The 27,279-nt window shown below is 41.1% G+C and overlaps 2 protein-coding genes across 5 annotated transcripts; both read right to left on the bottom strand.

The window, feature by feature from the left end:
- Positions 1–1,259: 1,259 nt before the first annotated feature.
- Positions 1,260–14,569, bottom strand: setdb1a (SET domain bifurcated histone lysine methyltransferase 1a). Of its 3 annotated transcripts, none has more exons than XM_060865824.1 (21): positions 14,424–14,569; positions 12,302–12,507; positions 11,772–11,974; positions 11,591–11,616; positions 10,729–11,485; positions 10,476–10,625; positions 8,766–8,970; positions 8,602–8,675; positions 8,321–8,511; positions 7,701–7,809; positions 7,296–7,599; positions 6,336–6,558; positions 5,861–6,225; positions 5,638–5,754; positions 5,230–5,399; positions 4,907–5,143; positions 4,136–4,345; positions 3,932–4,027; positions 3,629–3,849; positions 2,163–2,251; positions 1,260–1,587 (listed from the first exon to the last, which is right to left on the bottom strand). In XM_060865824.1, the coding sequence occupies exons 2-21, from the start codon at positions 12,490–12,492 to the stop codon at positions 1,470–1,472; spliced, it is 4,056 nt and encodes a 1,351-aa protein (XP_060721807.1). In that variant the 5' UTR covers positions 12,493–12,507; positions 14,424–14,569; the 3' UTR covers positions 1,260–1,469. The 3 variants fall into 3 exon arrangements, with proteins under 3 accessions (XP_060721807.1, XP_060721806.1, XP_060721808.1); XM_060865823.1 differs by having other exon boundaries at positions 12,302–12,504; positions 14,424–14,549; XM_060865825.1 differs by lacking the exon at positions 14,424–14,569 and adding an exon at positions 13,986–14,057.
- Positions 14,570–16,636: 2,067 nt separating this feature from the next.
- lrrc71 (leucine rich repeat containing 71) lies at positions 16,637–26,751 on the bottom strand. Of its 2 annotated transcripts, XM_060864880.1 has the most exons (15): positions 26,535–26,751; positions 26,240–26,362; positions 25,336–25,455; positions 23,328–23,403; positions 23,092–23,166; positions 22,674–22,742; positions 22,257–22,398; positions 22,017–22,100; positions 20,656–20,730; positions 20,415–20,510; positions 18,886–18,970; positions 18,668–18,747; positions 17,541–17,652; positions 17,379–17,467; positions 16,637–17,261 (listed from the first exon to the last, which is right to left on the bottom strand). In XM_060864880.1, exons 1-15 carry the CDS (start codon positions 26,608–26,610, stop codon positions 17,139–17,141), a joined length of 1,425 nt encoding a protein of 474 aa, XP_060720863.1. In that variant the 5' UTR covers positions 26,611–26,751; the 3' UTR covers positions 16,637–17,138. The 2 variants fall into 2 exon arrangements, with proteins under 2 accessions (XP_060720863.1, XP_060720865.1); XM_060864882.1 differs by lacking the exon at positions 26,535–26,751 and having other exon boundaries at positions 25,336–25,451; positions 26,240–26,365.
- Between the last annotated feature and the right edge of the window lie 528 nt (positions 26,752–27,279).

Here is a 27,279-nt window from a genome sequence, read left to right as displayed (position 1 = left end):
CCTAACATCCTGTTCACTACATTCCCCTTATTTCCCAGCACCTTTTACCCATATGCCCATTTACGGATTTTCCTCCCCTTGGTTCCCAGGGCCCAGGTCTGGAGAACCCAGGTCTGGGAACCTGGGTCTTCTTCATTCTACATAACAATTTTCACGCACACATGAATCCACATGATTTTTCTGCACCCACGGTGGCTTAGTGGTTAGCACGTTCGCCTCACACCTCCAGGGTCGGGGTTCGATTCCCCCCTCCACCTTGTGTGTGTGGAGTTTGCATGTTCTCCCCGTGCCTCGGGGGTTTCCTCCGGGTACTCCGCTTTCCTCCCCCGGTCCAAAGACATGCATGGTAGGTTGATTGGCATCTCTGGAAAATTGTCCGTATTGTGTGATTGCGTGAGTGAATGAGAGTGTGTGTGTGCCCTGTGATGGGTTGGCACTCCGTCCAGGGAGTATCCTGCCTTGATGCCCGATGACGCCTGAGATAGGCACAGGCTCCCCGTGACCCGAGGTAGTTCGGATAAGCGGTAGAGAATGAATGAATAATCTAAGTATAATATATTCTCTTAAGGCTCAAGGATTTTTCACAACCCAGTGCTTTTATATCATATTTCATAAATATTTGTCTATACTTGAAAAAGAAACCAAGAGCTTAGATCCATATCTTTTTTGTTTTGTTTTTTTACTAACATCAAATGTTTTGAGTTATAGAAGTTAACCTAGTGCTTCATTCCATTTCATAAACTCATTCGAATCATTTATTGGCTGAAGACGGTATCTACTTCTTATAAAGCATTTAATTGAATGCTGTTTGAAATCATTTTTGATTTTGAAAATGTTTAAGGATCAGAATTAAAACACAGTTTGATGTATTCCTAGCAACCTGACGTGTTAAATAACATGTCTGTGACTCTATGAGTCATAAAACCTTTAGTATTATCACACGTTTGAACTTTTCCATAAAATGTCTAGCATCGCTTCATGAAATGTTTATGAATGTATTATAAAGGTACATCAAATGAAGTGGGTTTTTTTATTTTCCCAAATAAATATTTTTTAAAATAAATAAATGCATTTATATATATATATATATATATATATATATATATATATATATATATATATATAAAATTAGCCATATATATATATATAAATTAGCCATATTATATATATATATATATATATATATATATATATATATATATAAATACATTTATTTATTCATATAATTCATATAATAGGCATATTAAACGCTCACTTGGTGTAGAGTTCATCCTTTTTATTAACAAGTAAATCATATCCAAATTCATTTTTAAATTTATTTTAATTGGCTATAATAAGCTAAAAGTATGCCGTGTGCAGCCTTCCTTAAGTTCCTGAATTGCAAAGTGTGAACAGGTGGCAAGTAAAGAGCTTGGAATCTCTCTCCTTTGGTCCATCATGACATTGTTGTAAAGCAGAAGAATCCGTTTTCAAAGTAACCGGCCGGTGCATTCGGACGAGCCGCAGCAGCAGAGCAGCACCTTTCCCTCCACACTGCCTACTTCATAGCTGTAATCCCACGTCAGCTCTGTTCCAGCTCTTATACGCCTGACACGCACGCGCACGCAAGCACATGCGCACACACACACACACACACACACACACACACACACACACACACACACACACACACACACACACACACACACAGAGAGAGAGACAGACAGACAGAGACAGACAGACAGGGAAATGCATGTTTACATGATATCTGTGATGTGATGCACACCCCCAAATACACACCCAACCCCCCCCCCCCACACACACACACACACACAAACCCACAAACACCCACACCCACCCACCAATTCACACACATATCCACAAACATCCCCTCACACCCATTCGCACACACAAAACACCCACTCACACACACTCCCACCCATCCACAAATATCCCCCGACAACCATTCACACACACTCTCACAATACACACACCCATACAAAACAACACCCCCTCAAACACAACAAACTCACCCATACACACACCCATACACACCAACACCCACCCACTCACACACACCCATACACACACCCATACACAATCCCATATACACACACAGACACCCACACTCCCATACACCCACACTCCCATACACCCACACTCCCATACACACGGTCACTCACTTGCTGGTGAAGAATGCAACCCAGGGGAAACGGAGGTCATGTGTGTCCACAAAAACGTTTTGGACGAACAGATTAGGATTGCAGCTATGCTGTGGACATGAGAGACATGACAGGTTAAGGAGTGAGCAGAGAACATCTTTTTAAATATTCTTAAGATGCTTTTTATGAGAAATACAAAAAACATTAGCATGCAAGGTAAAAAAATCCCTGTGCACAGGACATGACACAGGGCAAGCTTGCACTTGGAAAGGATTAAGAAAATCAGACTTGGTCACATCTCATCAGAGGAAGTGTTCATGAATTATCATAAAGAATGATTGTGTCCTGAGAACTTTCATACATTTTTACGAGCTGATTTAAACAATTCTTTTCTCAAACTTAACTTGACTTTTACAGCTTCATTTGTTTATTCTGAGAAGCTTGACACAGACTCGCCCAGTGTTCTTTTTAACTCGCTAGTATTAGCTCTCCATTGTCGAACACCTAGATACAGAGAGAACTCCATTTCCCAGAACACACCACGGACTACGCTTCCCAAGCTGACTTGATTTTGGCTGCTCTAGTGTTGATCATAAGCTCTCACCGCTTCTTGAATTCTGGTTTTGTCCTGGCTGTATGATTTACACCTCACATGATCTGTCTGTTTTTGGGGAACAATTATGCCCATGTTACATTAATAATCTCTCTCTCTCTTTCTCTGTCTGTCTCCCTTTCCCATTTTGTCTGTCTGTCTCTCTTTCTCTGTCTGTCTCTCTTTCTCTTTGTCTGTCTGTATCTCCCTCTCTCTGTCTCTCTTTGCCTGTCTGTCTCTCTTTCCGTTTTTGTCTGTCTGTCTGCCTGTCTGTCTGTCTCTCCTTCTCTTTGTCTGTCTTTCTTTCTCTGTCTGTCTCTATCTCCCTCTCCCTGTCTCTTTTTGCCTGTTTGTCTGTCTGTCTCTCTTTCTGTCTGTCTGTCTGTCTGTCTTTGTTTCTTTGTCTGTCTGTCTCTCACTCTGTCTGTCTGTCTTTCTTTCTTTGTCTCTCTTTGCCTCTTTGTCTGTCTGTCTCTCCTTCTCTCTTTGTCTGTCTCTCACTTTGCCGCTTTGTCTGTCTGTTTGTCTGTCTCTCTCTGTCTCTCTCTCTGTCTCTCTCTCTGTCTCTCTCTCTGTCTCTCTCTCTGTCTCTCTCTCTGTCTCTCTCTCTGTCTCTCTCTCTGTCTCTGCATTTGCGTCCCTATCTGCTTACCAGTTGCAAACCCCTGATATTCTCCCTGAACCATTTCTGAAAAAAAAAAAAATCTCTGCAATTAAAAGTCAGAGCAGCTCAAGAACATCATGCTGTAGAGTCTAATCTTCTTCTGACTCAGTCATTTTTAATAAAAACAAAACACAAGGCCTTTGAAGCACTCATACCTTTTTTTTTTTTACATTTTAGTACTAAAACGAATCTATTCTATAATAAACTCTCGCTCTCCATTTCTTTTCTTACGTTAATGTATCGTGCCAGGTTTCCCTCCTGCTTGGCATCGATGAGATAACACGCCTTTTCCCCGTTAAACAGACTGCGTGTGCACTTCCTGCCGTGTGCCGTTTTATTTTCTTGCACACATTTCTCAGGTTCTGCTTGTGGCTTCACTCTCCTGTGACTGGACTTGATGGCAAAAGCACGTGTTGATTTCCTGGCAAATCCCATCTTAGGGCCTCCAGGACCTGAGAATGGACACAATATGAGAGAATAAATGAACCAATAATAATAATAATAATAATAATAATAATAATAATTGACGCTAACCCTCTTTTCTCATCTTCTTGGCCATGGATGCGGTCACCTCCGTTTGCTCCTCTGAGATTTTAGCAGATGTCTGGACAATGTTAGGAAATTCTTTTTCTGTGTGAGCATAAAGGAAAAAATGTGTTTAATCAGCAGCTCAGACAACAGTCCAGAAACCCAACAGGGATTTAGTAGATTTATTCAGTTTAAGGAATGAGATCTTACCTTCTGGGATCTTGGTATTTCTGCGTGTGGTGTAGCTCCTCTTACACTCATCGCTCAAGTCACTGGGTTTATAATCCTCATCGTCTACAGAATCATCGGCACCTTCTAAATCATCATCACTCACTTGTCTCTCTCTTTTACCTTGTGGCATTTTGGTTTTAGTGATTTCAGTCATTTCACTGACTTTCGTTTTGGTTGTGTCTTCCTTTTCTAAGAAAAGTAAGAAAATTTACTAAACCACAGACACGCACACACGCATGCAATCTCACGCACACACGCACAGACACAGACACACACACACCCAATACTCTCCTTGTGATTGGGCTAAATAACACTAGACCTAAAGCTAACCTTTACATTAAGTTCAAAACTGCTAGATATTCCAATCCTTATGGTATAGTTATTGGTGTTTCCCACTGAGATATACTCTCTCTCATACTCACTCACTCTAACCTGTTTGCCACTTACCCACTCAGCCAACTAAACTATGCTAAGCTAGGTTATGCTAAGCTAAGCTAGGCTAGCTAGGCACTCTCGAGAGAAAAAACGTTTTAAAGTGAGACTAAAATTGTGTTACCGTTTTAGCAGCGAGGCCTTTGTGTTTATCCTAAAGTTTATCCCACTCATTCACTCTCATATCCACTCAGCCACTCTCATATCCACTGAGCCACTCTCATATCCACTCACTCACTCTCCCACTCACTCTCCCACTCACTCTCCCACTCACTCTCCCACTCACTCTCCCACTCACTCTCCCACTCACTCCCTCACCTTCACCACTGCTAGAATTTGATTCCATCAGGAAAACGTCATGTTTCTTTAACGCTCCCGTCGTCATAGTTATGAGAGTCTTCTTGTCACTCTCTTCCTCCTTGTCGGAGCAGTAAGCTTCACTTTCATAGCCCTCCTTCAGTTTCTCCACTCCTTCAATGTAGTCCAGGTTTGCCAAGTACTCATTGCCAGACATAGCACTTTCTGCGTTCACCACCTCATCCTTGACTACTTTACCTGTGTAAACGGAGTCGGAAGAGCAGAATGATTCAGCGCTGCAGTCTGGACGCCTTGTTCACTGGTAACACTAGTTGTGCACATACCTGTGAACACACACACGAATGTCCCCTTGGACATATCGTCCAGGCAGCGCAGACCCCAGCCTTTGTGTTGAGTCATGAAAACCTCCAGGCGCAGCTGAAGCCCGTGTTGTACCAGCCTGTTATTACACAGCTTGGGATCACAGCGACACAGAGAGTTACACTCGTACACCCTGCAGAGAGAAACAGCAGCCAGGAACACTCGTCAGTACAGATTTATTACATGGACGCTATTTCAAGGTCTTGCACGGAGCTTCCTTTTTCCACTGACGGAACTCATTAGGTGACTGTTTATACGTCTGTTTGTTGAGTTATTGGTTAAAAACCCATTTGGATTAAACAAGTGACCAGTTAACAGAGTGCTAATTCTTAACAACTTAAACAGAGCCAGTTCATGGAGATTCATCTTACCCAGTGGGCACGTATCTGGGCAATCGCTTGTGCGTGTATCCGGCAGTGACGTCCACAGGTCCGCCGGTGAACAACGACGTGGCCTCGATTGTCATCTGGTAACACGCGCACTTTGACCTGTGACACAAACACATCCAGCCAATGAGAGCAAGGCACCAAATCTGAACATAAAGAAAATCACAGAAGCTAGTGGGCTGTGAAGGAACTGGTGAAAATCTCACACCTGTCTCGGCAGCCATCGGTACAATCACATCCCACCATGAAGTCAAGGCTGGTGTTGATGAAGACACCAGGAGCAGGCAGCCTGTGTCTGGTGTAGGTCACAGGAGGTGGAGAGACAGCGTTAAGCTCGTTAACGCACTGCACAGGCACCACCTCCTTTCCTGCTGAAATGTCTGGCAGGAACACAAAGGGATGGCTGATCATGGAGGATGGGAGCATGGCGCTTTTCACCAAGACAAATGGGTCCAAGCAGAACATGTCCAGGAAGAGGAAATCACAGCGTGAATCAAACAGGAAGGCCTGAATCTCTTCCATCTCACACATGCTCCGCCCACAAGGAGCACGATAGAAGACGTGAAAAGACATCTGAGGAAAATGGGGGGGGGGGGGGAGATTTGTACAAATCTGTTGATATTTTCAAGATGATACAATGTTTTATTGGTGTCCTGCATGCATATATACCACATTATTCTCACCTTCCCATCTAGACGCCTTCTAGCGGTCATGCGGCGAAACCCGTGGAGCAGCGGGATGAGCAGCGGATTCTGGCCACGGTGTGGATCCTTCTGCGTCGGCCTCATGTGATCCAGACAAGCCGGGCAGCAGCGATGAGGTACATACTTTAACCGTGGCTCAACAACCGGGAGAAGAGCGTTCAGTGATCTGCAGTCTTCCTCTTCAGGAGGGGGGCGTTTAGTTCTGTAAAATAGCAGAGAGCAAATGTCACCATTTTCCCTACGACTGCTTGAAGAACATTCTGTTTCACTCATACAACGGGAAATCAGCTCACAGAGAGACACTTCGATTCTCAGTCTTAGATTATTACCTATGAACAAACTGCTGTACCGACAGAGAGGGAGAGACAGAGAGAGAGAGAGAGAGACAGAGAGAGAGAGACAGAGAGAGAGAGAGAGAGACAGAGAGAGAGAGAGAGAGATAGAGATAGAGAGACAGAGACAGAGACAGAGAGAGAGAGAGAGAGAGAGAGAGAGAGAGAGACAGACAGACAAACAAACAGAGAGAGACAGTGACAGAGAGAGAGAGAGAGAGAGAGACACACAGACAGACAAACAGAGAGAGACAGAGACAGAGAGAGAGAGACAGACAGACACAGACAGAGAGAGCGAGCGAGAGAGAGACAAACAGAGGAGTGACAGAAAGAGAGAAAGACAGACAGAAAAAGAGAGACAAAGAGAGACATACAGACAGAGGAGTGTCACTCACACACAGGAACTTGAACAAGGCTAAAGATGTGAGCTGTGATGGTTCATTTTTCTGTTTTAACAGAGTTACATGTGTGTGATGTGCTGACAGACAGAGCTAGAAGTTCTGCAGGACCTCAGAGTGCATCATCTCCACACAACACTTACCTAAAAACCAGGATTAGAAACCGGACCAAATCTGTAGATCAGTGTAAAATACAATAACAGACTCACCCTGTGTTAGATGGACTGGTCACTGTGGGCTCGGTGTGTGTGCTGATTTTCACAGCAGTCAAAGCTAAAGGCAAAGTAACTCTCTTCAGGACGACTCTGGGCTGCGAGATCGAGTTACCCAGAAATATCTTTGTCGTATTTTGCGATGTCGTGACTGGAGAAACTCTCTGAGAAGAAACAGTTGGAGCAGTCGAGGTTTTTAAGGGCACAGTGTTTGTAGAAACTGGTGTTGAGGAGGTAGCAGTGGTGCTGGTGGTGATGCTGGTGGGTAGTTTAGTGTTCTTCTTAGGTACAATCCATCCAGCTGATGAGGCAGAAAAAAAAAAGTGTGAAGTTCATTGACAATTCTTTACAACACACACACACACACACACACCCACACACACACACACACACACCTCATACCTGTATTTACAGCCTCGTCCTTCTTCTGCTCAGACATTCGCTTCTTAATCCTTTGGATTTGCTCCAGTCGATTCGAGCCCTTGTATAGCCACTCTTTCTCCTCATCTTTCTGTAACAGTTAACACACACTTCACATACTGAGATGTTTAAAAAAAAATTGTATGTCAGTGTCATGATGCGTGACATTTTTTCAGTTCCCTGCTTACAACTTCAGCTCCTACTGCAATTAGTTCCCACTTAATGTATGGGACAAAAATGGAGGAAACTTTTATAACCATGGTTTAATCTTATGGTTCATCTTGGTATCATACTATAGCAAGCAGTAGTAGGAACACTGACTAATGACTTCAGAGTACAGAGACTGGGGACTTGCAGAAATAGAAATCACTGTGTGTGAACGCAGCATAAAACGATAAAATCACAAGACTAAAAATTCTCACACACAGACTCAGATATAATGCAAACGCAGTGTTTATTTCTTAAAACACCAATTCGCTGCATATTATTTTTCACTAGAGAGAGATATGACGCGATATAAAGCTTCATTACGTCACACTCAAAGCCTCAGTGGATTTTACGCTATAAGCTAAGGTTCAGGTCAGGCTACAGCAGCGTCTCACCTTGTAACAGATCTGGATCAGGCTCCCATCCACCTGAGTGACGGTGCAGAGCTCCATCTGTCCATCACGTTCCACCTTACTATCCTGCCCCACCCGCATCACCACAAAAATGGGGTTTGGATACGCCTGTAGATATTCCTCCACCTCCGCACGCCACACCTTATCATCTATGTCGTCTGACATTTTCTTCACTAGACGGCCAGAATGGTGAGATAGGAGGTCAGCGTAAAATAATATACATAAAATGCAGGCAGAAAGCATGCAACGGTTTGGTTCCTTACATGGCTTACAGACCAAGTGGAGGTCTGGCAGGCTGATGTAGGCTGGACATCCGTTGTCAAAGAACACCAAGAACCTGAAACACCAGACATCAGCATGTTTGCTAGATTCAAAAACTGAAACCAAACAGATGATGAGAGATTAAAGGACAAGTGAATATGCACACCTCATCCGATTCCTGCGTTCTGGCATCTCGACCACTACGGCAGCATGAAGCCAAGACTGGTTATCTTCTTTGTAGCAGGCGACGACTCGACATCCCACAAAGAGATCCTTCAGCATAGGAGGGCCAACACACGCGAGGTGATGAGCAGATAAAACACTCTTGCCTTTACCTCCATCAAACAGGATCTTATACCTAGGACCGGACTCTGAGATCACATGGAGAAAACAAAAAAAAAAACAGGAAAGAAAATCCAAAACGTTATCCAACCAAACCCCCAAAAAGAATAATAAACACACTGCAAGAGCTATAAACCCGATATAAGATAATTAATCATAATTTCTGGGAATATTTTTCTGCATCTAAATTTTCATGTTCTACTGGTGGATAATTATGTTCATTTGAAGAATTAATTCTATTTCTAAATTTTTTATTTCAAATAACAGGACCAATGAATAGAAATAAAAATCGTATGTTTGATTTATTGTAATCTTATAATAAGAAATAGATAGTAATAATAAATTGAAGCAGATTCAACATGGGATCACTTGCTAAGATGATCACTTGTTATCTGCAGTGTGGTCCTGAAGAATCAGGAAGGCTGGAACATCTCAACACGCAGCACGCTATGGCACGATTAAAAGAAACTCCAGACGAGATGAGAATTAAAGGCAACGAATATCCGAAGAACCCTAGTGATTATCTCCAAACTCTAATCTTAAAATAGTGGGGGATTTTCCCAGTAGTGGCTGGTCTATCAAACAAATTGGTCTCAGAGCGCATCAGTAACTCATCAATAAAATCATGATAGAGCCCAGACCACAACCACAACTCAATAAAGGCTTATGCCAGAAAACACCTTGATGGCCCACGGATGCTGTCTGGTATATTGTTTTGTGAGCTGACCAAAGTGTCCAAAGTGGAAGACATGGGTCTGTTGCCATCTGGCGTAAAAACAACACAGCAAAATGAATCCAATCTTCTGCAATAAGTATTAATACTAACAGTGAAGCATGGTGGTGGTGGTGTGATAGTGTCAGGACTCTTTGCTGCTGGAGAGCCTGGGAGTCTTGCCATAATTGATTGATAATTGATAGAAACATGAATTCTGCTCCTCATCTCTACAAGAAATTACCGTGAGCTTCAGGCCTGAAGGCCCTCCAGGGTTTCTGAATTATAGCAATTCTGCAAAAAAAAAAAAAAAAAATAGAGGCTCAAAACTCCTCTATGTAATGTGAAAGACTCCAGTTAGCAGAAGCGTTTGGTTGCAGTTGTTGCTACGAAAGATGACGCGACCATTTATGTATTTTAGTTTAGGAATTATTTTATCCCCAGTGGTGATATTCTATAGTTGCTATAAAACCATTTTCATTCATTTGTTTCAGTGTTTTCTCATGTTCTCAGTCAAAGTCTAAAATTACATTCTGAATGAGGATCTGAAACCATATAGCGTGACAAAAATGCAAAACTACAGGAAACCTGTAGGGTGTCGAGAGAGGGGTTGTGAATCTTCGGAAATCTTTAAAGCATCCATGATGATTAAACTGAACTAAAATTTCCTGGTTATTGTCTGAGGTTAGAACTCAAACGTTCTCTCTTCAGTGTCATTTCAAAGACTGACGATCCGTCGGCCTTTCCATATTCCTAGGACGATTGACCCGTCTGCTGTTTTTGCTGAAGAAGACACACTTGTACCCCCCCATGCAGACTTACCAGTTGATTTGATGTCTAAAATCGTGCCTTGGTGCCATGTTTTGGTCCTCCGCCATCCGAGAACGCTCATGTTGACCTTCAGCTTCACGTCTTGCGGAGCATGAGCAGGCAGCGCAGGCGTGTCTGGTGTGACCTGTGGCATAATGGAGACTGAGAAAAAACAGCATGATGGTTATTCATTGTCAAAAAAGAAATATGTCGAATGAAATACAGCTGAAGTCAAAGCAAGCCTGAGACACATTAAATCTCACACCTTCTCTAGCATCTGGTGGCTTGGTAGACGTTGTGGCATTTGTGGCACCAGAGGGAGGGCTGGAGGTAGGTGATTTAGTCTCAGGATTGTCTCCTTGTTTAGGGGGGATATCTTTAGCTTTTTCAGAAGGTATGGCTTTAACTGTGCTACTAGATGGCATTGAGGTGCTTGAAGGTTGGCTGCTGGAATCGGGACTGGTTTGTTTAACTTTTTCCTTGGCTCTGGTTTTTCCAGTGGAGTCTGAAGTTGGAGTTGTTTTGGAACTCTTGCTCTTAGAGGCAGGTTTTTGGCTGACTGAGTTTGTTTTTGAAGATTTGGAAGCAGAAACAGATTTCACCAGGAGTGTAGATGTTGGGGTAGATGTCACAAGTTGCACTGGAGTGTCAACATTCTGTTTTGTAGGGGTTTCAAGTCTATCTGTATCGCTTGTGGATGTGGATGTGCTTTGAACGGTGCCCGGTGGAGGGGTTTTAACAGTCTCACTCATGGGGACCGATTTGCCTGATGAAACAGGACGAGGACTTTCCTTTTGGGGCGTTAACTGAGCAGACAAATCACCGGGAGATGGTGCAGTAATTGGTGAAGAGCTTCGTAAAGTCTTTACACTTTTGTGGGAGGATCTCTTTTTCTTGATCGCTGAGGATGACTTGGGTTTGACTTTGGCTGAAGGGTCAACAGCCTCAGACCTTTCCACGTTCTGATCTAACATCTGTCCAGAACATTCTGAAGACTCTATGGCTGTTGACAAATCAGCTTCCTGAGAGAGTTATGGTGGAGAAGAAAAAGAAATTTCAGCAAATAACCAGTTTATTATAAAAGGAGATTTATACGTATACGTCCAATGTACGTATAACATCCTCACCTTCAGTTCAGTTTCGGGAACAGCGGCTTATGTATGGTTAAATGATGAGAAGATGAGAGAGAGAGAGAGAGAGAGAGGAAGAGATACATCAGTTTCAAAAAGCATGCAATCACATTCTGACTTTAGTAACTTTTTCACATCACCTGTAGTCTTAATCAAAAGAAAACAAAGAACTCCTTACCCCCTAAATCAATGACAACATACTCATCGTCCTCTTCCCCATCATCGCCACGCTCGTCCTCTCCGTTGTCAAAATCATCCGCGATCTGTATGACGTTTTCCGTAGGTTTGCCTCCTCCTTCTTCCTCAGAGTCGGTGTCTCGATAGTCCAGTCCCAGCATTCCATACAAGCCCTTCATCACAGACTCACACTCGAGCACTGATCTGAACCAAAAATCAAAGGAAGTCATGGTCACTGATCACTTTATAAAGCACATCCACATCATTAACAGTATAGAAACTTCTCTCCAGACCTGCAGCCTTCCAGTACAGATCTGGAGAGTTCTGGTAAACTGGAATGTCTGGATGCTTTATGCTTTTATGTCCCAGGATGTCCTCTTGCCCTTGTAGTGCTATATAAATTATGACATCCTAGCAAGCGTTGCCAGAATTAATCTGTTTCTTACTAGTATCTCTCTCTAACCCTCCCGATCCAGGACAATTAACTCATCGATCTACCTTTAAAATGGCATGTTTTACGCTGGTACTTACTCGCAGGCGTTATTATACAGCAGCTGAGTGTACGATGCCTCCCTCTCTTTCTGCTTCACCCAGTCTTCCACCTGCTCCAACTGCGCTCGCCTCTGCACCAGCTGCTCGTTCTTCTCCACCTGCGACCTCACCCAGTGCTGCAGCTCCTCCGCCGTCATGTTCATCCTCTCGTCCTCTTCCTCGCTCTTCATTGCTCTACTGCTCTACTGTCAAGAGACAGGCACATCGTAAACACGGACATGTCAGTGACAGGCTGCAAACACAAAGCTGGCTTGGAGATTAAGTTCAAGATTAAGCTGTGACTAAGACCAGGAAACTGGTGACGGTCCTGTCTCTGAGTAACAGTGTCGACTCTTCAGCACCTGATCTTGAGTTGAGAAACCAGCACTGCAAACAAGAATATTTCTACAGATATTTTTAGATTTTCTACATTTTATTTAGAATGAATAATGATGAAGGGGCACTGTGGCTTAGTGGTTAGCACGTTCGCCTCACACCTCCAGGGTTGGGGGTTCGATTCCCGCCTCCGCCTTGTGTGTGTGTGTGTGTGTGGAGTTTGCATGTTCTCCCTGTGCCCCAGGGGTTTCCTCCGGGTATTCCGGTTTCCTCCCCCGGTCCAAAGACATGCATGGTAGGTTGATTTGCATCTCTGGAAAATTGTCCTGTGTGTGATTGGAAAGTGTGTGTGTGTGTGTGCCCTGCAATGGGTTGGCACTCCGTCCAGGGTGTATCCTGCCTTGATGCCCAATGACGCCTGAGATAGGCACAGGCTCCCCGTGACCCGAGGTAGTTCGGATAAACGGTAGAAAATGAGTGAGTGAATGAATAATGATGAATTATGTAACAAATCTACTTCTGTAACTCCAGTAAAACCTTTGGCCCAACTTCAGGTGTGTGATATGAAGAATTGTCAGGAGAATTGAGGAGACATTTAGGATCTGAATGAACTGTTTATTTAGTTACTTAGTACTGAATTTTAAAAAAATTATTTAACATAAATAAGCCGCATATGTCTATAAGCCACAGGTGCCTACAGGTATATGGCTGTTCAAGGGAGCTGCTGACACAGACTCGTCCGTAGGGATGTGATAGCCTAGTAGTTAAGGTGTTGGATTACCAATCGGAAGGTTGTGAGCTCGATTCCTACATCCACCAAGCTGCCACTGCTGGGCCCCTGAGCAAGGCCCTTAACCCTCAGTTGCTCAGTTGTATAAAAATTAGATAAAATGTAAGTCGCTCTGGATAAGTGCGTCTGCTAAATGCTGTAAATGTAAATGTACCCTACTGGACAGGAAAGATTCATACCGCCAAAATACTGAGCACGTCACAGAATGTGTTTTTTTTTTTTTAAAAAAAGAAATGGAAAAAAGTTCATATTAGCCCCGTCATTGTTTAAGCCGCAAGGTTCAAAGCGTGGGAAAAAAGTTGATTCTTATAATCCGGAAAATACGGTAACAGGTAGTTAAAGATAGCAGAGAAACACTAAACTGAGCCACTAGGGGGCGCCACATGTCAGATCAGACCACCAAATTCCCACGTGCTGATGGAACAAAGAGCAAATGAAGTCGGACAACTGAACATCTCCCAGACTTATTTCTGACGTGTTGACTCCCTAAATGACCAGTCCTGCTTCAACACTGTCTAATATATTATAACAACAACAATCTATAAGAGAGTTACTAACATGGAGCTTAGACATGGCGTCCGGTGACGTTTAGGTGATGCATTTTGCACTACAGAGAGGACGAATCGGATCTGTTATAAATCGGATCTTTGAATCGTATCTATGAATCGGATCTGTCATGAATCGGATCTGTGAAAAGGATCTGTAATGAATCGGATCTGTAATGAATCGGATCTGTGAATCGGAGGAGTTTATACTGGACATTTAGTGTCACAACATGTGTGTGCATATTATTTGTTATTGCCAAGATGAGCAGCTAGCTACATTAGCACAACCTATCAGCTATATAATAACAACAGTGCACGTTAAATAGCAGAGAGCTTTGGTCAGGGTCCTTAAACCGAACCCAGACAAGATGCTGCATCATGACTCTGTGCCTTAACGAGCTGCTGCTTTTATAAACTCATTTCGTGATGTACAAATGGTAAAAGCACTGACCTTCAATCCCGGTATTACACATCGTCTGAAATTTACAGCTAGGTAGATGCGGAAAGTGGGGATTAGAGTCAGCGTCAGTTCTTTTTTCCCCACTCGTATTCCGTCAAGTCCCGCCTTCTGCACTGGGATTGGTTGAGAGCCCGGATACACGCGCACCATGGCGTCATGCATCCGAATCTTTAAGGTAGAAACCTGATATTGGGCTCACATGCAGCGCCCATACGTTTTTACACGTGCTTTTAATGTTCTACATGAAACTAGTAGGGGGCACGGTGGCTTAGTGGTTATCACGTTCGCCTCACACCTCCAGGGTTGGGGGTTCGATTCCCGCCTCCGCATGTTCTCCCCGTGTCTCGGGGGTTTCCTCCGGGTACTCTGGTTTCCTCCCCCGGTCCAAAGACATGCATGGTAGGTTGATTGGCATCTCTGAAAAATTGTCCCTAGTGTGTGATTGCGTGAGTGAATGAGACTGTGTGTGCCCTGCGATGGGTTGGCACTCCGTCCAGGGTGTATCCTGCCTTGATGCCCAATGACACCTGAGATAGGCACAGGCTCCCCGTGACCCAAGGTAGTTCAGATAAGCGGTAAGCGGTAGAAAATGAATGAAACTAGTACAGAGTGAGACTAGCAACCACCTGGGATACCATTTCAGCAACACCATACATTTACATAATTTAGTAGACACTTTCATACAGAGTGCTTTTTTATTTCAATTTATACACCTGAGTAATTAAGGGCCTTGTTCAGGGACCCAGCAGTGGCAGCTTTTGGTGGACATGGGATTCAAACTCATGACCTACTGATCAGTAATCCAACACCTTAACCACTAGGCCACCACTTCCCATGACAATCACCTGGGAAGCAAACGTAAAAAGTCTTTCAGTTGGAAAATGACCCTATTCGGATCCTTTTGCGCAGCAAACACAATCACCCCATTCCTGTATGGGAGCTGCATCTGTGCCGAATATAAGGTTTCTAACTCAAAGATTTGGACGCATGACCCTGGCGCCATGGTGCGTGTGTATCCAGGCTCTAAACCAATCGAGCTAAAACCTGGGCAAGGATATCCTAACAGTCACCTAGCAACCAACATGGATGCCATAGCATCCACCAAACAATCTAACAACTCTAACAATACCTTACTACAGCAACTGCTTTGCAACAACCTAGCAACCACCATAGATCCCATAGCAGCCATGCAGCAACACCGTAGTAATCACTTGGGATAGGATATCATAACAGTCACATAGCAACACCCTAGTAACCAAATAGGTTATCATAGCAACCGCCTAACAATACTCTACCAACAATACTGCAGAAACTGCTTAGCAACAACCCATAAACCACCTGGGATTCCATAACAGTCATCTACCAACATCCTAGCAACTACGTAACAATAAATACTCTACCAACCTGGCTTGGTTAGCATATTAACGACACAAGTCTAGCATCCACCTGATGTATCATAAAGCACAGCCAAGCTGCTAATGCTGGGCCCTTGAGCAAGGCCCTCAACCCTCCCTGCTCCAGGGGTGCTGTATCATAGCTGCCCCTGCACTCTGACCCCAACCTCCTCAGTTGGGGTATGTGAAGAAAAGAATTCCACTGTGCTGTAATGTATGTGCTGTAATGTATGTGGCGATAATAAAGGCTTCTATGCCCCCGTTCTATAACCACCTAGAAAAATCTTAGTAACCAACTGAGTTAGCATAACAGCCACCTTGCAGAGTATAGCTAAAACCTAGCAAGTTTTTATTCTTTAAATATTAGAAAAGGTTTAAATGCTTTAACTGGTCAACATATTAATATCAACAACAAAACACTGTAATATCATCTAGTGGGATCTGTCAAATTCACATCAAATTTCATCAATGAACTTTAACCTTCTCTCATCTAACCTTGAAAACCTGATCCAGTAGATTTTAGCTCAGTCCTCTGTACAGGTTTATTAGTAGCATTTATTAAAGCAATGTCAGACAAATAAAACAAAATTCATGTGTTTTTATCACGTTTCAAAATTTATTTTGCGAATTAGCAACAGCAACATGTAGTCAAGTCAAGTCAAGAAGCTTTTATTGTCATTTCAACCATATATAGCTGTTGCAGTACTCAACTTCAACTTTATTCATTTATATCGCACATTTTACTGCAATTTCAATTGCCCAAAGTGCTGCACAATATTACAAAAAGCATAAAGCAAAATATCAGACTGATTATAACAAAGAAAATTAAAACAGATAAAAAATAAAATAAATAAAAGGGAAACAGATAAAAGATAAAATGAAATAAAATATATAAAAGCATCAAGAAACTATCTCTAAACAAGGTCTATTCTCAATGAACGCTAAATTAAAAATATACGTTTTTAACTGAGACTTAAAACCTTCTAAAGTTGAGGCCTGCCGAATGTGCAAAGGGAGGCTGTTCCACAGTTTTTGGGCGATGACCATGAAAGCTCTATCGCCCCTAGATTTTTTTGAGGAACGGGGAACTGCCAGTAAATGAAAGTAAAATGAGACAACGTTTCTCCAGGACCAAGAACATGGTGCTACATAGAACAATGAAAGTTAGATGAGGAAACTTAGAAAGTTAGTCCTAGATACATAATGTACAACATTTAATGTCCAGCTCAATGTGATTTATCAAAGCTTGGGATTAGACAGAATAAAAAAATCATCTGAGATCAAATTCTGAAGTGGAAAAGATAATGTTTTTCTATGATGCCTTTCCCTGTTCAGCCTCCACCTGAGCTGAATTGGTTCTGTTGAGAGGATCCTTGAGTGACATCATTTCCTGTAGTTTTAGGAAGACCTCACAATCTGGAGGAAAACAGTTCCTCTGAAAGAAAAAAAAAATCAGAATAAAAACTAAAATATTTTTTAATGAAATAAATCTGACATGGAATCAGATAAATGTTTAAAGTTTTATTGTCAGACATTCATCTATAAACCGTACATTAAGAGAAATATACTGGAGACCACTTTGCCCTTGACACTCCACAGATGACAGGAAGCTCTGAAGCGACTTCTGCGTCAGTTTATTGCCTGCGAAGGATTGAAGGAATAAGGTAAACACCAGCAGATTCAGGGGAATGTAAAGGTAAGACTTATGACTGACCTGACAAGTTCAGAGAGAGAAGTGTTGTGTTGCCTGGATGAATCACTCTTCCTCCAATGTTCTGTATAGCAGGATTCAGCAAAGGGCTTTGTGTTTCAGCCACTTCTTCTGTCTTACACACACACACACACACACACACACACACACACACACACACACACACACGCTTTATTTGTCTTTATTTTTAAGACTTGGAGAGTGCTGTGTGTGAAAGAGATCAGCAGCTTCTGAATCACTCAAACCAGCAACCAAGACCCTACACGCTGCCGACCCGAGTATCCCTAATAAAGTGGCTAGTGAGTATAGATCAGGATAAACGATTATACCTTAAATACAAAGATGTCTGAGTGTGTTGAATCTGTGTGTCTTTGTTTCCAGCATCCCGAAGCGTTGAACTGGTCTTAGACACCCTTGATCCCTAGACTCCCTTGATCTTACCTCAACACAAGTTCATGTGACTCGCCATATTTTTGTATTTTTTATTATTTTGCTGTGATTATATTGGTAAAGTTCCTCAGCTCTTTTCTGTCTTCCATTGTTCATGCTACATGTGTGTTGGGGAAACTAATGATGTCATCATCGACTTAAACACACGCCTGACCTGAGTGTTCCTAATAGAGTGGCTAGTGTGTGTAGATCAATGGAAATGATTGTACCTTGTATACAAATCTGCCCTTTTGGGTGCAGAGCAAAACATTTTACAGTGAAGAGACATTACTGACATTCATTCATTCATTTTCTATCGCTTATCCGAACTACCTCGGGTCACGGGGAGCCTGTGCCTATCTCAGGCGTCATCGGGCATCAAGGCAGGATACACCCTGGACGGAGTGCCAACCCATCGCAGGGCACACACACACACTCTCATTCACTCACGCAATCACACACTACAGACAATTTTCCAGAGATGCCAATCAACCTACCATGCATGTCTTTGGACCGGGGGAGGAAACCGGAGTACCCGGAGGAAACCCCCGAGGCACGGGGAGAACATGCAAACTCCACACACACAAGGCGGAGGCGGGAATCGAACCCCCAACCCTGGAGGTGTGAGGCGAACGAGCCTCATTACTGACATTAATATGATTAATTCAGAGTGGTTCATTTCTAGAATAATGATGTCCTACCTCTTGTTCTTTCATTGATACAAGCTTGTCTTTTCCATCAGATTTTCCACCTCTTCCTTGTGTCATTTTAGTATCTGAAGCTAACAGAAAAGAAAAAAGTAAGTGTTTTTTTTTAAAGCTTAATTCCAAAATTCCAGAGTTGGAATTAATTTAGCATTAAGTTTTTAATAACAATAAAAATATTAAAAAAACACAACAGAGGCAAGCTAAATATTTACTTCTTTTCTTATCCACTTTGGGGTCCTCTTTCTTTCCTGTTGTAGTTTGACTTATTGGAGTTTTCTCATCCTTTTTGCTGGAATCCTACAAATAAGCAAACATTCACAGCACCATGTGACATTTCCCCAAACTCTGACATTTCATGAAGCCTGAACCTGATGCTATAAGTCCACTCCTGAAGGACTTTGGATTCCGCATCATGAAGATTTCAGACTTTCAAAGAGAAGATGTCAACTCCGTGTGGTCTTTAAAAGCAACAATCTCCTCATCAATACACAATTATCAGACAATAACACTCTCTGGTGTTTATAACAGTTTATAATCACACTCTCCAGTGTCACCCAAATGAGGATGAGGTTCACTTTGGAGTCTGGTTCCTCTCAAGGTTTCTTCCTCTTACATCTAAGGGAGTTTTTCCTCACCACAGTCACCTCAGACTTGTTCATTAGAGATAAATACAAACGCATTTAAACATAAGTCTAATAATAATCTTGAACTGTATTTCTTATGTTCTGTGGAGACAATGTCCACTGATAAAAGTTCTATACAAATAAATTTAAATTGAATTGAATAATTAATTGCTGTTTTTTTAATGAGCCTCATTTCAAATATTTAAAAAAAATCTAAAAATTAATGACTTAAATCACAGAAATCCTGACCAGGGTAAACTGAAAATGAAGGAATAAACATAGGAAACATGAATTAACTCCCATGTTAGTTGCCTAGTTTTCATTCCATGAGTTTTATATATGATCACTCTTTTCAGTTGGATCTTGTGAGTCCTGTTGACACAGAAACAATAAAATTCTGATTTGTTCATCACTGTTAAGGAGTCATTTGTTAATTACTGTGGTATTAAAATGTACCCCATTAACTGCTGGCAAAATGAAATCCGCTTCATCTTAAATTTGTTGCTGCTTCTTTTTAAACATTTGTGGCATTTGGCTGATGCGATTATCCAGAGCACCTTACATTTCAAATAACTGAGCAAATAATGGACATGGGACTCAAACTCACTACCTTCTGATAAAGTGTCCAACATCTTAGCCACTGATCTACCACATCTCCAACAAAACACCTCAAAAGTTGCTGTACCCTTACTCACAGTACACTGGCGCCCTGCTTATCAGACATTTTCAAGCATAAACGAATGAATTATTTTATCTTCGATTAGTCAGGACACTGTTGGGTATCTGTATGTGGAGTATTGTAACTCTGTGTTTAGCTGCTGGCAATGGTGTAAGAAAAGGGGTGTAAACTCCCTGCTGGGCAAACAAAAAGCTGCCACATAAAATAATAACTTTTAAAGTTATCAAACTGTACATTCAAGCTCTGATCCATTAAACTGTACTGTGAAGAGTGACATCACAAATCAATTCAATGCTGAACAGAGGCATCTCCAAAACAGACAGAAATGGCCCCTGGTTAAGTTAATGCTATCAGAGAGTAATGGTAGCTCAGTGATTAAGGATTAAAGCAATGGTATCCACGAGGTTGTGAGTTTGAATCCTGGCACTTAATTATCTACCTTTTTCTTGGCACTTTTGATGTACTCCAGCGACGAGCTGCTGGGGATGGACAGAGCTGACTCACATTTAGAGACTTCGCTTATCAACTGAGCTGACTTAAAATAAGAGTGAGATTGAGGGAACGAGAGAAAGAACAACAGAGAGAGAACATTAAAGAAAGGAGGCAATAAAAAGAAATTAAGAGACAAGCTACTACCACTACTAAACTTGAGCTCAACGAAACAGCCTTTTCTTTCTCACCAGTCTGTCCTTCCTTTTCAACAGCCTCCTCCTTTCCACGATTTCTTCATGTGTCAAAGCAAATGGGCCAAACACCTAGAGAACGACAGACAGGCCTGTGTGAATAATATCCACCAATTCTTTTTGTACATGAGTTCACACACAGGAAGTTAAAATCCAAACAGTCAGGATTCTCCCTTTATGTAACGTGTGTACACGGCGTGTGTTTTTGTTAACAAACCTCCTGTTTTACATTTTCAGACTCCCTTGATTCTATCAAACACTGTTGACATTTGTGTTCATCTTACCTAAACATAACTTCATGTGACAACATATTTTTTGTATTGCATTGGTACAGTAAGGTTTCTCAGCTCTTCTGTGTCCCACATTGTTCATGATACATGTGTGTTTTAGAACTAATGATGTCTAAATCATACACTTTTTGCTTCCTGAACAAAATTTTTTAGGTGGTTGCTATGATAACCTATTTGGTCCAGACCCATGTACGAGCTGCATGTACAAGCCATCGCATGACCAATTGATCATGTGAACCTGCTCGGTTTCAGACTAAACTACTAGTTCGATAGTCATCTAAAATTTGGGAGAGAGACAAAAAAAGTTTCACCGTCTTCCACCCTCTCTGTCTCCTTCTTCTACTAATGACCGAGCCAATACCTGCCTACTATCTCTACTATTCATCATCTTCTACCTTTAGTAGCAGCGTATGGTCTGCACTCACAAACTATTATCTAATGTAGTGGAAATTTTAAATATCATGAGTGTTATATGTGTTTTCATGGTAAATTCTGTGTTTCAGACTAGGGAGAGAAAGAGAACAGGAGGAAATGTCCCTGCCATAAACATTCCTACCACAAATTCTCCTGCCATAAGTGTTCTTGCCATAAACGTTCCATGTGTTAAAGGGATGGGAAGTGTGGGGAGTGTGTGCACGTGTGTGATCTGACCTTACTGAGGTGACCGAGAGGTCACAAACACAAGCACACACACATACCAACACACACATACAGTACCAGGCTACACAAGCACACACCTAGGGTATAAAATGGGAGAGAGATGCCTTTTGCTGCAGCAACTTTAATAATAAATACCATCTTTACTTCTTTGCTTTTTACCACCAACTCCGAGTCTGTTTTTTTCTATATATATCAAAAATAAATGCCACCACATTTATCGTGAGACATGAGCATGCACCAATCAGCACTGTATTTAACCAACCACACACAGGGATTCAGCAAGTGTATAGCTACTTCCTCCCTATCAGCAAGGACAGAGAATTTCACTCAGAACACAAGATGTGAAAACAACACATGAATTTCTCAATTAAATGAGGTTTGGGAAACATATCAGATCAGAAGGTGCACCTGAGCCAGATGGGCCGCTCCTACATCGCTTATGTGATTGTTGGCTAGGGAGAGATACAACAAATTGCGATTGAGACGCAACGTCTGTAAAAGACAAAAGAGGACAAGGATGATTAGACACCATTTTTTTCAAGAATCTGATTCTATCACAATCACATTATTCACATTCAAATGTATATCCATGAATGTGGACACAGAAGTGTTTACATGGCGTGTTGTGAATGATGTTCATTTCAGCACCTGAGCTAAATACATAGCACCCACGTCGCCGACAGCGTTAAAGGCCAAGTTGAGGGACAGGAGATTCTTAGAGAGCGCCAAACCAATCAGACGTGCTCCTTCTTCTCCGATGCGATTGTGTCGCAAGGACAAGTGTGTTATCCTGGCAGATAAGACAGGCACAAAAATAACACAAAAAAATTAATTAATACAAACCGGAGAAATCCATTTAAACACTGCATGCAGGATTCTGGTGACAGTTTGTACATAGTTTTATTAGGACATGAGCCTACTGCTAGATTTTGAATATTTTAGTCTGCTGATCGACTGGGAATTTTACATTTTTTTTACATCTTACTCTCGAGTTTATAAACAAAAGGTTAGGGTCCCATTTGCTTTTTTATACTGACTACAGATGTGCGCACGAGTGTTACTTACATGCTGTCCTCTCCCAGGAGAATATGGTAAGGGCTTCCTGGAATAGGAGTTCCATCCAAAATAACTCTCCTGCCACAGACACAGCAAGAACATACGGTATAAAATCTTTAATTAGGAAAAGAAGTCTCTAGTTTCTTTTCTTCGCATATCCCAGTTTGTTAAGAAGTTGTAACCCCAAGGTCAGTTAAGGGCCTTGCTCAAGGGCCCATCTTGTTCATGCTGGGGCTTGAACCCACAACCTTCTGATTACTGGCATTTGTTGAGCCTCCACTGCATCCATGTATAATATACAGATATACACACACACACACACACACACATATATATATATATATATATATATATATATATATATATATATATATATATATATATATATATATATATATGCATACGACCTGCACCTTGTTTTAGTCACCTGAGCTTTGAGCACAAACAAACTGTGTCCTTCAAGGAGGCCAGAACGGAGTCGGTCAATCCCACTTGCCACATCCTGTAAATTATAACATGTAGATCACACTGTAGCATAATCCATTGTGTAGTACAATCTTTTTATTTGGGATCATGTTATATTTGTTGTAATCGTCAATTATGATTTTTGAGTATTTTCTCATTGGTTTGTGATTTTCCAGAAAACTTTGTACCACTACTTACTCTAAACTCCGCAGATTAATGAGGGATGGTAACGTCTTACTCAGCACTCGAGCCATCACCTCGTTTACCCTCCATCCTGGACAATAACACAAAAATCAGAGCAGCTGCATTTGTAAGATTCCCTACTGCTGAATAATCTCAATAAAATTTGCGGGATTCTTCATTTGAAGATGAAGGATACGGCTGATGACCACTGGTTTAATGCTGCAGTTAGCTGATCGTCTCGTTTTCAGGACTGGGTATCAACCTGAACATTTCACAGTGGCTTCTACCACCGAAATATAACTACAAACTCAAATAACCTTTAATTAACAGATGGCATTAACAGATGGTCTGATGTGGAGTTATTTGGTTTCTCTTGATTTGCCCAAGAACAGGAATCTGAGACTCATCATGATCATCATGGACACAGACACACAGAAGATTTGAAAAAATAAATCAGCTAATCTTTTTCCAGGCTTTAGCTGTCCAGTTTGGGCGATTCTGTGCTCATGATAGCTTCAGGATCCTGTTTTTTGCAGACAGGAGCGGAACCTGATGTGATCTTTTGCTGCTGTAGCTTTTATCTACCTCAAGGTTTGATTCGAGCGTGTGTTCTGAACTGCTTTTCTGCTCAGCAAGAATGATTATAGAATGATTATCTGAGTTACTCTAGACTTCCAGTCAGCTCAGACCAGGCTGATTCTTCTCCTCTGATCTTATTCTTAGTCTGCTGATTCTTCACTCACAGGATGCTTTTTTTTGCACCATGTGTTAAATTGGAGACTCTGTTTTGTGTAAAAATCCCAGAAGATCAACAGGTGCTAAAACATTCAAACCAGCTCATTTGGTACATGCCACTGTTAAAGTCACATAGATCAGACTTTTCCTTCAGTCTGATGTTTGATGTGAACAGTAACTGAAGCTCTTTACCTGAATCTGGGTGATTTTATGCATTGTGCTGTTGGTCGTGAGCTTTAACCCCAGGGCCACCAAGTTGCCACTCCTGGGCCCCTGAGAAAGGCCCTCAATTAACCCTCAATTGCTCAGTTGTATAATTAAGATAAACCTAATTTGCTCTGTATAAAGGCATCTGCTAAACGCTGTAAATGAAGCACTAACTGGATTAACAGGTTAAAACAGGTTAAAAGTTTGGGTGTCAGCTTAAAAGTTTGGGTGTCATCTTGGATAGCACACTATCTTTTAAAGCTCAAATTAATAATATAACACGGATTGCATACTTCCATTTGCGCAACATTAATCGTCTCCGTCCCTTTCTTTCAAATAATAATACTGCAATTCTCATTCACGCACTAGTCACTTCACGTATAGACTACTGCAATGCTCTTCTTACAGGTATTCCTTCCAAATTGCTGCATAAGCTCCAACTGGTTCAGAATTCTGCAGCTCGTGTTCTCTCTAGAACACCTTATACTGATCACATTTCTCCGGTTCTCCAGCAATTGCATTGGCTTCCAGTAAAATATAGAGTACAGTTTAAAATCCTGCTACTCACTTATAAGGCACTTCATAATCTTGCACCACAATACCTTACTCAACTTCTCCAGGTTTACACTCCTTCCCGTGCACTCAGATCTTCATCTTCAATTTCTCTTGTGGTACCTCGGATTCAACTTACTACTATGGGTGCCAGATCTTTTAGTTATGTTGCCCCCCGCCTATGGAATTCTCTTCCCCTCAATGTTTCGCAATAGCGAGTGCTTGCTGACTTTTAAAACGCGTCTTAAGACTTATCTTTTTATACAGGCTTTCTTATAACATGTTTTATTGAGACTTAAATGCACTTTATATGTATATATGCTGTTTGTTTAAGTGTTTTGTCTTATGTAATGACCTGTATATTGCTTGTAAGGTGACCTTGGGTGTTCTGAAAGGCGCCATGAAATAAAATGCATTATTATTATTATTATTACTAACTTCTTGAATGTAACTCAATGCTTGTGAACTGTTGTGTAATTTCTATTGTACAATGCTGTGTTTATAAAGATCGCATTATTAACTGCCTTACCGGATATTCGGACACGTTTCACGCTCCGAGAGTCCTCGTTCTCCGTTTCTATGTGAAGGCAGGGTTTAGGAGACCAGGCTTTCATACATCTATCAGCGATACTCTGTTCCCGGTTACTGTCTAAACACATATACATGGCTTGTCATTTCAGCACACAGTGTGTACATGATGTAACGCTGAAAGTTTAATGTAATAGAGAGTGTAATAGCAATAACCGTTATCAGTCCAAGTATAAGGGTGTATAGAGTATAACAAACACTGTTGTTTCTCTTATTAAATTTGGATAGAATAGAATTTATTTTGATTTACACACAATATGTCTCTTAGATTGTCATAAGGATTAAAGAAAAGTAGTCCAACTTTCTTTCGTTCTTTCTTTCATGCATTCATCCATTCTTTCTTTCTGGTATCGTGGATCAACTTTCTATCTTTCTTTCTTTTTTCTTTCTTTCATTCTTTCTTTCTGGTATCATGGATGAACTTTCTATCTTTCTTTCTTTTTTCTTTCTTTCTGGTATCGTGGATCAACTTTCTTTCTTTCTTTCATGCATTCATCCATCCATCCATTCATTCTTAATTAATTAACTCACTCACTCACTCTTTCTTTCTTTCATCCATTCTTTCTTTCTTTCTTTCTTTCATGCATTCATCCATCCATCAATTCATTCTTTTTTCTTTCTTTCTGGCATTGTGGATCAACTTTCTATCTTTCTTTCTTTCTTTCTGTCATTCATTCTTATCTTTTTTGGTACCTAAAGCTGCTATATAAAAACCAGAGCACCAGCTGGCTTGGTTGAGGTGTAATGTAATTTATAATGCTCTTATCATGATCACAACAGTAAAAACAGTGTTTTCTCAGCCTCACACATCACACACAGATAACAACTAATCGTTTTTTTTTTACCCAGTGCTCTTTCTGTAGGTGACGCTGCTGTTACTGGTCTAACATCAGGGATTTCCTTCAGGCCAAATAAAGCACACAGCTCTGGGAAATCCACGTCCAGATGTCCTGAGCACTGGTAATCATCTGTGACCAAACAAAACAAAAACACAGTTTAGCTGAAGACACCAGTGCAATATGAGAAGTGGACAGAACATTTGTCTTGTATATTCAATCCTAAACGTTAGAAAACAGAGTAGAATGATTACAACACAAGTAAAAACAACAATTGTGAATAATAATGTCAATAAGATCCAACCTGCAGTCTGTAAAAGCTCTTCCTCGACTCCATAATGTACTTTATCCTTGTTTACTTTTTCCATCCGCTTTTTCATTGCTTTCTAAGTTGTTATTTTTGTTGTTAATTATTTATAATATTTTTGTATGTATACACTACATAACATTTATAAAGACTCTAATGTTAGTGCTATTGACATTTCAGCCTAGTTGCCATAGCTACACCACCAGCATGTTTACTGAGATGGCGGAAGTGACGTAGTGCACATCGTCCCGTAATATCCGGAAAGTTTTATTTTTAAATATGACGTGTATTAGGTTATGAATATAAAGCTAGAATATTATAACTGTATTCTTAATTTGAAAAATACATACCAATTTTCTTATATTATTTCTTCCGCGACTTTTTAATAATCAAATTATTATTATTATTTTTCAGTTGAAAGTAATATTGTCCCAAATATATCTCGAGTGTAAACAAAACATATATATATATATACACACATGAAAACACAGCTGTATCCCAGTCATCGGAGTCTGTCCTGTTACAGAAGTCTTTTAAGGAAGCAGTTTTAATAGATGCATAAGTATGACGCGTGTAAACCGAAAAAAAGTACTGATGGAAGAAGCAGAAATAATGTTCTGTAGCTATGACAGCCATTTCTCACTAAATGCAAAATCACAAGTTAAAAAAAAAAGAAAATTTATTAACTAGAAAATAAGAATTCCTTTAAAAAATTATTTAAAAAAAAAAAAAAAACACTCGC

The sequence above is a fragment of the Tachysurus vachellii genome, chromosome 3 (assembly GCF_030014155.1).
Source record: "Tachysurus vachellii isolate PV-2020 chromosome 3, HZAU_Pvac_v1, whole genome shotgun sequence".
Taxonomy (NCBI): Eukaryota; Metazoa; Chordata; class Actinopteri; order Siluriformes; family Bagridae; genus Tachysurus; species Tachysurus vachellii.
The sequence above is the reverse complement of the archived record's forward strand: the minus strand, read 5'-3'. Positions and strand labels throughout refer to the sequence as shown.